Consider the following 12,934-nt stretch of genomic DNA (forward strand, 5'->3'; position numbering starts at 1 on the left):
GAGAACTGTACAAAGTAGCATGGAAGGCACAGTATGACTATGGAGGAAGGGATAGGAGAGAAGAGGATTCACTTTTGCCTTCAAACTTCAGTTTTCCTTGGGCAGGAAGAGGATGATTGAGTACCATCAGGTTGGAGTTACCTTTCTGCAGCTGTTCTGCAGTATAATTGTGGTTCAGAAAGAGCTGGGATTTTGGTCAGTATCTAGGAAATTGGGGTAGAGATTTGATTTGATATTTGTCTTGTAAGACTTTCAGTGGATTGTAAAGACTTAAGAATCTCTATATAATGTATACTACGGAGATGACTTATGTATACCTTGTCTTTTATAGTCTTTCAAATATGCCAAAAGACAACCTGATTCATTTGAACAAATCTTTTGTTTCATACAACAAAACTTTCTTTAAAATTACTTTCAGGAGCGTTACACTTGCCCAAGTCTGACTCTGCACCCAAAAGAGTCTGTGTTTGTTGCTCAGACGAATGGGAACTACATGGCTTTGTTTTCTGCCCAGCGACCTTACCGAATCAACAAAAAGAAAAGATACGAAGGACATAAGGTACCCCTCTTCACCGGGAACTTAATATCCAAGTCTAGAAGGAAGATAGATAGCAAAGTACCTGTGCTTTTTAATATGTCTGCTAATAGTGTTTGATTATAAATCAGTGTCAGATATTAATTGGCTTCATTTGCTTTCCCGTGTGCCAGTCTATTTTGAATCACATGCACTCTGAAGAAAATAGTTATTAGAAGACTTTATGAATACTTAATAGCTTGATTAAATAAGTTTGTTTTATAGCTATGTCTTAATAAACACCTGGAGAAGTCCTCAGTGTATATTTATTTAAAGATACAATTTTTTTGGTACCGTATTCATTTTCAGTGTATGACAATGAACTTTTCTAATCAGCATCAGGAGTTACACTGTTATTGATTTTCACAGGTGGAAGGATTTGCAGTGGGCTGTGAATTTTCTCCAGATGGAACACTTTTGGTGACAGGAAGTTCAGATGGCAAAGTGTTTTTCTACAACTATCATACTGCTAGGATTATTCGCACTTTGTCTGCACATAAAGAAGCTTGTGTGAGTGCAATATTTCACCCAGTCTTGCCGTCGCTCCTTGCAACATGTGATTGGGCTGGAGAAATCAAGATCTGGCAATAACAAGCAGAGTTACTTTTCAGATGTCTCCTGTTCGTCTGTCAAGGGCATAGGGAATAAACCATGGTATGCAATGTGAAATTTTGTTGTGTTGTGTTGTGTTGGAAGCAGGAGAGACTGTTGTCTTTTCTTGTATGACCTCTAAGTGTATGCTGTCTTCATGCAGTTAAGATGGTCTTGTGGTTAGCTGCTGAGAAAAGAAGTGGTCTTACTCTCACCCTCAACCCTGGTGACAAATTTCTGCCCCTTTTGTGTCAATATTCTGGTGCTCATCTAGCCTCACCCTGGTTTGAAGAAAGTCATTGCTCTTTTTATGTAGCTTTTCACGGCAGCTTTTTCAAACCAGGTTTTCACTAGTTTAGCTCCCTGACCTGGTCACTGAAGGGCTAGACAAGCAATAGTGTAGTTCAAAGCAAAACAGTTTCTACATGCAAGAAGGGGTAAACCTGCAGGGCAGGTAGGACTGCTTCTTTTGGAAATGGGTAGCTGTTACCAGCTCAGCTTACTGTAAAATGTCTTCTGAGAGTTCCAGGGAAAGGTGTGCCAGATAACTTGAAGCTAATTTTGAAGTAAATAAATTTGTGTTCTTGAAATCCTGATGTTTAAACTTGAGTTTTAAACTTTCATTTATGACTGTACATAAACAAAAAAATGTGTAAATATTCTTAATGAAAAAATAAACATTTTTTTTAATACATGGTGTCTGTATGTCACTGGTTTAGTCCTGTTATTCTTGACAAGTTATTGCTCAAGACTATCATAGAATTGATACTTGGGGAGGGAAACAATTGTGCTACCCTAATTTATTGCAAACACACATGCATTTCTCCATACTTCTTGATGTCACTTAGACACAGAAAATTGTCATCATGCTATGCAGTGCAGGGGATATTTGACGTTCCAACAGGAGCTGGGCTATTCTGCAGTGAATAGAAAATTCATTAGGCCATAATTGTGTATTTACATATGTATAGATTGCTTGTAAATGTATTTTGAGTTTGCATTCCCTGCACTTAGGTTGCTTGGTTCTAGAATTATTATAATATCCATTTTATATGGGGGTGTGTGTATATACATATATGTATCACTGAAAAAAATACATCTATGCATCACATAAACCATATGTATTCCCAGACTTAACTCCATATAAATATGTGCTGCCTTGCAGTGAGTGCTATAAGCCTGGCTTATGTTTGGTCTGATTAGTCTATAAAGGTATTTTAAAACAGGATAATTGTGTTAAGTAAATTGTCTCTGTCATGGAATCCAGAAGTCAAGTTTAATAGCATCTTTTCCTCTGTAGCATCTTCTTATTCTTCTGATTTTTTCTGGCACTGGCACAAATACAAGAGTTTCGTAACCATTTTTCACATACTCCATTAAAACATTTTTTTTCAGAGAAGAATTTTCAGAACACTCTTGCAAATGGCAGATTTTAATTAAGTAATGAGCTAAATGTACTACAGTGGTTTGTAGTTTGTGTCCCTTACAGCTTGTGGTAAGAAATAAGCTTGTACCAAGACTGTGAATCCACAGTTATATTGTTTGAAGTCTGGATCAAAATATTGTGGCTGTATAGTTTTAATCATCAACATCTGTCACTGGTTTTAACACAGGGCATTAAATTTTAGTGAACTGTGCAACGAGCACAAGTAACTTTTTTTTTTCCCCTCAGACTCTGTTATTTCTTGCTTCCTTGTTTGGCAATTAGCTGTTGAACGTGAGCCTGAATTTTGCACTTCTCTTGACTGTCCTTCTAGCGTACAAGCCAGCTGGACCCTTTAAATGACAACTAGTTCAGTGATTTCATGGGTTACTTCTAATTCAAGCTGTGGGACTGGGGCTTATGGGATTCCTTCTAGACCATCTTCATAAGTGTCAGGAGTTCAGCTGAAAGTGATGTTATAGTTGCCCATCGTTGGGCAGGCTGAATCACGAGTGCACAGCATTTTCTAAAAAAGTGGCTCTGTCCCCTTCCCTCCAGGTATTTTAGTTCAAAATATGCTATTGCCACGTTAAAACTTCTGGCAACTGGTTGTGTCTGTATGAAGGCTGGGCAGCACTGTAGTTGCACAATGCATCCTGTTATCTCCACAGGAGATTATCTGCCTGTTATTTTATTAAACACAGTGTTGAGAAAGTGAAATAAATGTGAGCTCATGGTAGAAATCCCTTACTGGGCAGGGCCCAGCCTACATGAAGACTGCTCTACATCTGAATGAGCTCTCGGCATGTTCAGCCGCAGCTGACAGCACCTCTGGATAGAGCGAAAGATCCAAGAGAGCAATCCTTGGGAATCACTGCACATGTTCTGCAGAAAAGTAACTGCATTTTGTAATATTACCCATGTTGTTGCTTAAGTTTAACTTGTGTCCTGAGGCATGATTCTGGTGTCTGATGTTCATTGCTCTTGAAATTATCTTGCAGGTATAAATTTTAGACTATAGGGGGGGAGGGAAAAGCTTAAATTTGATTAAAGGTAGTAGAGAAGAATAAAAGAAACTTGACACTGTATAATCATAAAGAATATTAAAATTGCAATTGCATTTGTGTCAGATTTCCAAGATGGCTGGAGTTTTAATTACTTATGAGATCCAGCCAAAGGTTTTATAATGCAATGAAATTATGTTCACAGCATTATCTTGTTAAAATCTTTTTCTAATATAATACTGATTAAGACACAGACTGAAATTTAATCATTGGAAATATTTTAGCATAGTGGTGTCAATTAAGTTTTCATTATGATTCAAAGACAAATTCTTCCTTGTAATCTTATGTAATGAACTGTAATCAAAAAATATCCACATTGCTCCATCGTTCTGCAATTACCAAATACTGTTTGGGCTACAAACAAGGATTATTGTGGTCAGATGAAGCTTTTAGAATGTAATGAATTGTTGGTTAATTAATTTTATTCATGAAATTGTAATCTAGAAATGTCTGAATCTTGCTTTAGGAGCAGTTCTTCTAGCTTTATATAGAGCTCTCTAGGGCATCACATATTAGAGCCAAAGCAGAGATCTTCAACATTTTGAAATGGTGTAGACTGTGTGGATAAACAAGCCAGATTCATTTTAATCTATTTTGTGCTGTACCAAAAAGTAATAATGCCGATCTCTACCACTTTATTATTTGCTACTGGAGCGTTATTAATTTGGGGTGTCAGAGGATACAAGCTATTCAACTGTCTTTATCTCAAAAACCTGCTAATTAGCAGACAGTTATTAGAATCATTGTGTTCGCTCGGCTGAAATACTGCTGGTGAGTCACTCTATGTTTCAACTATAGGCCTAATCACAAAAATAAGGTATGACATTACAGCGGGATGACTCTTACCGTAGGGGACAGGCAAATGCAGAGCTATCAGACTATGGCACAACAGAACAAAACAGGAAGATCAAAAAATCGTGGGATCTCAAGTTTCCCATTATCCTGATATGTGGGTTTGGACTGCATTCCACTGAAAATATTTGTTCTGCTTTCTTCAGCTAACCTTCATCTTGTTTTATTAATCCCAGCTCCTCCTAACCACTGCTCGCATCCTCACCATTTAATTTTCAGTTTTTCTGTCCTTGTTTCAGCACCTCGTCTTCTGCATTTAAATGTATAGTGGTCTATATGCTTACACCACAACCATCTTCAATAAATTTCACTTTGCTGTGCTCTGACTTGCGGCTTTCAGGCTTTCATTCCAGCTGTCATTAGAAAGGTAAGCCAGAAATCCCGAAGCACTTTGCACTCTGTTCTCGCCTTTCTCCATTTTCCAGTTTTAATGAGGCTTATTACTTTTGGAGATTCTCCCCTCTTTCTTAGCCTCTCTCCTGACTGCTTCTCTTCCTACCTTTGATTACTGCTTTACAGTCTTGCAGAACCTTTCTATTACAGCAGCTCCTACAAGGCGTACCTACATCAATGTTTTAGTTTGTCAGGAGTGCACTTCTGGGGAAAAAATAATAGTAACAAAAAAAAAATCTCCCAGTTATTGCCACTTAAAGTGCTTTGGTTCATATATTTAACATGTCCCAGCTGGTGGGACTAGACTGGAGATAGTTCAGAGTATCCCCTGCCCCCCCAAAATGCATGTAGGTTAGATGCTGCATTTTCAGAAGTGAGACAAACTCTACAAGTTTACTCTTGTTGGGCCTTACTACTTGCTAACGTAAATGTAGCCTCAGGAGTTTGTCTTTGGCACTTTCCCTTTCTTTGATAAACCTCTCACCTATCTCTTCATGACTCACCACTCTGTGCAGAGTGGTCATACGTCTGATGTTTTCACATGTCAAAGAGTGGAAATGCAGGAAATTAATTTATGAAGGAAAAAGAAAGCAATTTTAGAAGAGCTTGATCTCCAAAACAAGGTGGCCCCTGCCCAGAGCTTGAATTCTGCCACAGGTGTGGAACAACTCAGAGCTGGGACAGAGAAGTCGACTCTATAATGGGAATGGTGGGTCTCTAGGTGGGAGTAAGGCTCCCTTTGCTGGCTTTAGGTGGAGGTTTAAAGGAATTAAGCTCATTCACCTCCCTTTCCCAGTCCCTGGATATCCTTCTACACAAGCTTATTTAGAAGCCTACCAGAAAGTACCTAGGTACTGCACAGAAATGATAAAGCTTCATCCAAATGTAATTCTCACCACATTTTAAACATTTTTGGCTAAGTTTCTCTTAAAACTCTTGCAGGAACTCTTTGGAGAAATTTGAAGTTCACCAAGGCTGAAAATGCCTGAAATTACAGTCCAGACAGCTTTGGCTAGGTCCGTTTATCTCCAGTTTCCATCAGTAGGGCCACAAAACTCAGGTATTGTTCCTAGTTCTGGGTAAGATTTATACTAACAAATTGTTTGAAGTGTGTCCTTAGAAGAGCAATTTATGTAACAACTTGTGCATAAGAATACCATCCCTGGTACAGACCTGGTGACCTTGAGAAAGCAATTTTCTTGTGTTGGGATTTTTACCATTCTCATAAGCAAGTAGCAAAGAATTACCTTAGAATATCTTTTAGATATATCTTCACCCATGAACTATGTTATTTTTCATGTTTTACTGCATAACCACCTCCTTTGTTACCTTTCCATTAAGTGATAGAAGTAAATTCCCGAGCGCTTCCATCTCACGGTGCATAGGAAGTGAAGTGGTTTAAGTTGAATATTAGGTAAAGAATGTCATACCTTGTAAAGCAAATGAGTTATTTGGATTCCTTCCTTTTCCTTGCTTTGTTTATCCTTGCTAAGGCAAGCTCTTCTTGGTTCCAAAGAGAATTTCGTGTAAGTAAAGATAAAAGAGCCATTAGCCCCAGCCAGTCTGGATGGTTAATTTGCATATCTTTGCTATTTGTTTTAATACATAAATTACTCAAAATGCAGACACTATTTCAAATCATGCACTCCTTTTAGTACAAAAATGAAAATACTTATTATGCCAACATGCAATCTGTGAACTGCAGACATGACATGGACTAATTTTTCTTTGTTGCAACCTCAAACCGATAATATTTTGACCAGGTGTGTGTCCTCTGAATCTGAGCAAAAGCAATGAAGTGAAATCTTAATTGTATCCAAAAGCTCATCGACAGATCTTTACTCTTCTCAAACATCAGACATGAGAGTTTTTTTAAAAAAATAAATTCCTAGGAAACTGTAATACCGGTGAGGGAAAAAGACATGGGATTCCTTCCATAAGTACAAAGGAAGTAAAATCACTCTTCAGCTCACTGGTACTAATCTCAAGCTCTTTTCAGTTTGAGTTCTTTCCTAATTTTTAACGCCTCAGAAACTAAATGGCTCTTGGTGAGTATTCAGGTGAATCACACCCTGATGTAAAATGGTATCTGCATCATTGCATGCTCTCCATAGGATGTGTGATATGCACAGATCTGAATATATACAGGAATTCCTCTTTTTTCTTTTCTTTTTTTTTAATTAGGCTCCATCTGTATATCACAGTTCATAAAACAAAGACTAATACCAAGCCCCCAAAATCCTATAGTCCAAGAGTCAATTCTGCAACGCTTTTATGTAGTACTTACATTGAGCATGTGCATGACCCTTCAGAGACGCACGCCCGGAGCGGGAGGGAGGGGTGGCAGCGCGCAGTAAGAAGCACAATCTGTGGAAGCTTTGTAGAGTAGTAGGAGATTAGAAGGAAAAGGGACAATGTGCTTGGAGGATGAGCGGCAGCGTCAGGTGAAAAATGCCATAAGAGAAGATGAGAAAGGCGAGATGAGAGCAGAGATCCATTCTGGATGCGGCTAATCACGAACATGAGGAGGAGATGGGAAGAGCTTAGCATTCTTCACAGCAGTGCCCGCGGCACGGCCGTGTCGGGGAGAGGAACGGGCCTGGCCGGGAAAGTCAGGGCAAATGAGAGACATGAGCAAAAGAAGCAGGAGGATCTAGTTCTGGGAAGGCCTTTAGGTTTCAGAGCAGCGTCTGCTAGTGAAGGACCTGTTGTGCCCTTGGCCAAGAGGGTGGCTGTTGGGGAAGGTTGAGCAGGCTGGGGCTGTGCAAGTGGCAGTCGGTGAAGCTGGGACAGTACGTGCCCGCTGAGCACTGCTCCAGCAGCAGGCTGGCTGGAGTGTGGAGCGACCTGAGCAGAGCCCCCATTCTTCTCAAAGTCTCAAGCTACAGCAGCTAGGGGTAACTCCGTGGTCCTTTCAGATGGACGAATCTTGCTGCACTCATCCTGTGACCTCGCTAGAGCTGTGGAGCTGCAGTAGACTGGTGACAGCCTCTACTAACAAATCTGCCTCCCAGCTGGTGTTGCTTGCTCAGGCTGCATTGCCGTGCTAGCCAGAACCAAGAGCTTTTCTTTGACCCACACTGCACCTATCTATAGATGACAACATAAATTTGCCATAAGTTTGTGGCTGTGCTTGCAGGACAACCCTGCAGCACTTCAGTTTTCAATTAGTAAAGGCTGGCACTGCTCTAGCAATCTGGTCACGGCTGCTTCGGCGTCAGGTGAATTGCAAAATTCACCTGAGAAGCTGTGTACTTCCTTGGGTAATTGGCATTTTGAGACCTTTACAGAGAAGGCAGTGGACATATTGTATCATTATTAAAATAAAAGCATTGCTTTTGGGATTCCAGTGTCTGATACAATTTACATTTGGACCTCTGGTCTCTACTTCATAAGTGCAATTTTTAAGAATCTTTTTATTAATGATTTATAGAATGTTTGCTTTTTAATGTACTGGCTGAACACATTAATTATGCACCTTTAGGGATTTTTGCTATTTGGTGCGTTTTGAATGCCCTTCAGAGAGAGGGAGGGTTGCAAGTGCGAAGTCTGAGAAGGTTTGTCCGAGGGAATTGGCAATTTCTCCTCTTACTTTTACAATTGCTTATATTAAGGTGAATGCTCTCTTCGGTGCAAATGAACTAAATGCCACTGGAACAACAGAAAATGTGTCCTTTTTTACAAAATAAAAACGTTACCAGGACCTGGGCAAAACACAATCCTTGGCTTAATTGCTTGCATTTTGGCCAACACTTACGGGTCTTTAATACAAAAATCCTGTGTTCGAATTTGGATGTGCTCATACAAATACCCGACATGCAAAGTGGCCTTTGGAACTATGTTCCACCAAATGAAAACTCCTACTTTCCTGTTGCAATACGACTGTTTGGTGAGTCTGGGCCTTGGCACTGGAGAGATCGCTCTTCTCTTCTCTCTTCTCTTCTCTTCTCTTCTCTTCTCTTCTCTTCTCTTCTCTTCTCTTCTCTTCTCTTCTCTTCTCTTCTCTTCTCTTCTCTTCTCTTCTCTTCTCTTCTCTTCTCTTCTCTTCTCGTTAAGTTGCTGTAGGAACAAATAACAGGTAGCCCTGAGATGACTTCCTTTCCTCCCCTTTTCTCTGCCCTCCCATTTTTCATATATTTTAAAGGATGCCAAAACATTCCCTTGGGGACTGCAGTCCTAAAAAAACCTAGGATATATCCTAGAGGACATTGACCTTTTCAGTGTGTTTTAAGCTGCCTTTTACTTAGGTGTCTGTCAAGGGAGACCTTTGAGAGAAATCATATTTTTCACAATCTGCACCGAGATCTGATGGTAGCATTTTCATTCAAGTTAGGAAGCCTATCTGTACTTCACTTTCCCCCAAACTCCTCTAGTTTACTAATTTTCAGTAGTTTTGCATTAATTATTCCTGAACCTGAGACCTTCTTGGAAGGTAGCAACTATATGAGGGAATACAAAATAGATTCGTAACAGAACTTGTCAGAGGAAAATTTTGGCAGTAATTTGAGTAAATTATGGCAAAAATATCAATGAACTCTTCAGATATTTTCTAGAGGGATGTTATTTTTCTTCATAACATAAGGGCTCATCATTTGTCCCTGAAATTAATAGCTCTGTTTTTATTTTTAGCATTCATAATTAGACATTAATTTGCTCTCTGAATGCTTACATTTCAAATTCTGCAATCATTCCCTTTTGAGCAAGTGCTACTCTAAATCTCTGTGAGCAAAATTCATGACGATTAAGTACATTTGAAGTGTTACTACATTATCTGGGTGATTTATTTTTACATTCACGCGGGGCACAGTCCCATCCATGCTGAAGTCGCTGTCAGACATAGATGACTCAACAGGAATTCCAATAAAGGCTTCCACGCAACGTCACTGCGCAAGTCTAACCCTCACAAGCTCCTACACAAACCTCTTCTTTCTGCTTTAAATATAACTTCTGCCACATACCTCGAGAATTATTTAAAATTGCTTCATATTTTCTTGTTATTTTTTCTCTTCTGCTTGTTGGTCCTTAACGTCTCCTCAGGACAAGGACTACTGCATTGTTGAATGCCTGTAGTGCACCCTTCCCATCATGAGCACAACCATAGAGAAAGGTGATGTTGGAAGACTTTCAGCCACGGGTTTTATCTGGTCTGTAGAGAACATGCTAAAGTGTGGCAGCAGTAGCTGTCGCTGGGAAGTCATGAAGTACATATCAACACAACAGCGGCATCGTTGATCTCTCTATTTTGAATGCCATCTTTCATCAACCAAAAAATATGATGATTTGTGAAAAAGGCATACAGGAAACAAATTCGTTTCTGTTCATCTAGGTGCGGTGTCTAGTTTTCCAGAAACTAGCCTTCAGAACAGCCTGTCATCCAGGCGACTGTTTAGAAACATTTTCTAGTGTTACGGCATGTGCAACCAGTGAGATGATAAGGCTTGCTTTCTCTTTAGTCTGCAGGGTCCCAAAGGGTATATACGCACAGTGAGGTATTTACTTACACCACCTTTAACTGAGAAGTTGATTTTTGGCCCATCTAAACCCGTGACAAAACTGTCCTTTTGCAGAAATGCTGGGAAACAGAAGCAGCCTACTATTTGGGGAAGGAAAGCAAACTGCTCTGCACTTTTGTATTGCAGTAGCATTGTCAGGAAGTGTTTTGAACGCTTCAGTGCAATAAATAAAAGAAGTAGAGCTCATAGGTTGCCTTGCACCTTTATTATGAAGAGGGAAATAATCAGTAGATCCCATACTCCAGGAGGCTGAACACATCAGATGTCAGCCTGACATAATGAAATCTCTGCTGTGGGCTGCACGAGAACCGCTCTGTAACTGTCTCAGGTAGGAGTGCCTCTGCAAGGAGAGCGTTTCAGGGGAACGAGTTCCTCATCTTTCAAGGAATTACACTGCTTAACTGACACATTTGTTCCTCACTGTAATGCTATTGTACTATAATGCTATTGTATGGTGTTCTGTACTGATTATTTTCTGCCTTTAAATTAGGTTTTATTTGTGTGTTAGTGGCCTGCATTTAATGTCTCTTCTGTGGCTGGGGTAAGAAATGTACATCTAGCTTTTATAATGCAGCCAATTTACTTCTCAGGTTTCAGATCAAATGCTCTTGCTATAGGGCTGAAACTCATCTAAATTATTAATAGAAAGTTTTTAACGGTAAGGAAATTGTCATAATTTAAGTATAAGGAATAATGCGTGTAAGTTTGCAAGCTTTATAGTAGAAAATATCTTCCTCCTAATCAGGATGTGGGTATACAAGCAAAGATAAATGAGCGGCCCAGCAAAAATCTCTGCTATTTTTCTATGCAAACAATACAATACAGCAGTCAAATGGAAATTCGTTTGTTAAATAGAATTCAGAGCAGGTTATTGTAGCTGGGGGGGGGGTAAGCTGACAAGGATCAAGATGGGTAGTTTATCTGCAATTTGTATTCTAATTTGTCTAAATTCCTGAATAATTATAATGTAATTCGGATGTGTAAGGCAATTAAATGTGACATTCCCCAGCCAGATAGCACAGCCTGTGTATCATCAGTAGGTTTAAAATGAGCCCTAAAGGCTTTATAAGATTTGGTGTGTGGGATGTCCCTAGGATGGCTAGAGGCATGAATTGAATGTACAGTAAATAAACTATGGCATAAAAACTTTCACTAATGCTCAGAGAGGAGAGAAAATGCTGATAAAAGTCAAAAGGAAAACATTTGAATGCAGTGGGCAACTCCTGCCTGACACACATAGGGCTGAAGCAGAAAATAATTGATTAATTCAGCCAGCACGGCGAGGGACAAGCCTGACTCTGACACCACCATTAATTAGGAAAAATTTTGAGAGGTAAGTCAAGTTATACTATATGGGGTTTTTTTAATCTTTGTTCTACATTTCTGAGGAGCTGCTGCCCTGGTGCCTGCTATGCAGATGTGGGGCTACGACATGAGGAGACACGGTGGTTTTCTCAGGATTGCCCAGTGAGCCTGTGGGAAAACTCGGAACTGATCTTCTCTCCTGATTTCCAGGCTCTGTTACGGGCAGCCGGCTCAGCAATCATAATGGTAAATTTAACTGTAGCCTGGATCCTGAGGGTCTGGGAGGTGCCCAGGTTTGGCTGCTGCTTTCTCCCTTGTTCTCTGATGTGTCTCACTTCGTTCTGTTGTTCGTCGCTGTACAATCCTAGGCTAGGCTTGTATACATCAAGACATGAAATGTAAACATGCCTCTTTTCCTCTTGTGCTCTTGCCTTGGTTTTTGCTTCTTCGTTTGGTTTTTTTTTTTTTTTTTTTTTTTTTTAGATTTTTTTCCCCAGTATTCACAGCTGTGCAGTCCCTTGCATTATGCATGCCACAAATGTCGAAACCTGCTTGGACAGCCCATGGTACCTTTATCACTGATGGAATGAGGAAATGTTGCTGTGTGCAGTACAACTTGTGCTACAGCACCTGTGTAGCAGCCGAGAGCCTTAAAGGAAGCATCCTAGATTTGTACTGGTGTAAAACGGGATCAACATCTGCCTGTCACCAGCCTCTGAAAGAGCTACTGGAAAAGACTTTGCTTGTTGCCATCTGTCAGCAATATTACATTCATGAGGCTTCTTCTAGACTCTTGCTAGTTGGCCACCTGCTGAAGAGAGTGAGCATGCTCTGCAGTGAGTGGGTGCCTCTGGAACGTCTTTCTCAGGTGACGGGTACTTCCTTGTTGCCTCATCAATAGCTGTACCAGCCCAGTGAAGTCCCTGCACAGTCCTGTCTCTTTGAAGCCTTCCTTTTTTTACTCCTGGAAGAGCTATGTCTTTCAAGTTGTATGAAGCAGTATCCACTCAGCAGGAGAATATTAAAAGTTTCAAAGCAATCCATAAGTATCGATGCCTAGCTAGCGTGGGTGGCACTAATGGAAGATGGTGCAGATGTGTCAAGGTAGTTTGTGGCAAGGGTAGTGCTTTTTTTGAATAGATCTTTTGCATGGATTGATAAATAGCAAGTATAAATTTAAACTGAAGAATGTTAAGAAATGTGATACATGCAATGTCAG

At 40.0% G+C, this 12,934-nt stretch overlaps 1 protein-coding gene across 3 annotated transcripts in view; it reads left to right on the top strand.

Moving 5' to 3' along the window:
* Positions 1-1,807, top strand: part of WDR25 (WD repeat domain 25) — a 66,063-nt gene extending 64,256 nt beyond the window's left edge. For all 3 annotated transcript variants that reach the window (XM_054828837.1, XM_054828836.1, XM_054828838.1), the window contains 2 exons: positions 419-559; positions 944-1,807. In XM_054828837.1, coding sequence (XP_054684812.1) covers positions 419-559; positions 944-1,165 — 363 coding nt within the window. In that variant the 3' untranslated portion in view covers positions 1,166-1,807. The remainder of the gene's footprint in view (positions 1-418; positions 560-943) is intronic.
* Positions 1,808-12,934: the final 11,127 nt, after the last annotated feature.

The sequence above is a fragment of the Grus americana genome, chromosome 5 (genome assembly GCF_028858705.1).
Source record: "Grus americana isolate bGruAme1 chromosome 5, bGruAme1.mat, whole genome shotgun sequence".
In the NCBI taxonomy this organism is placed as follows: Eukaryota; Metazoa; Chordata; class Aves; order Gruiformes; family Gruidae; genus Grus; species Grus americana.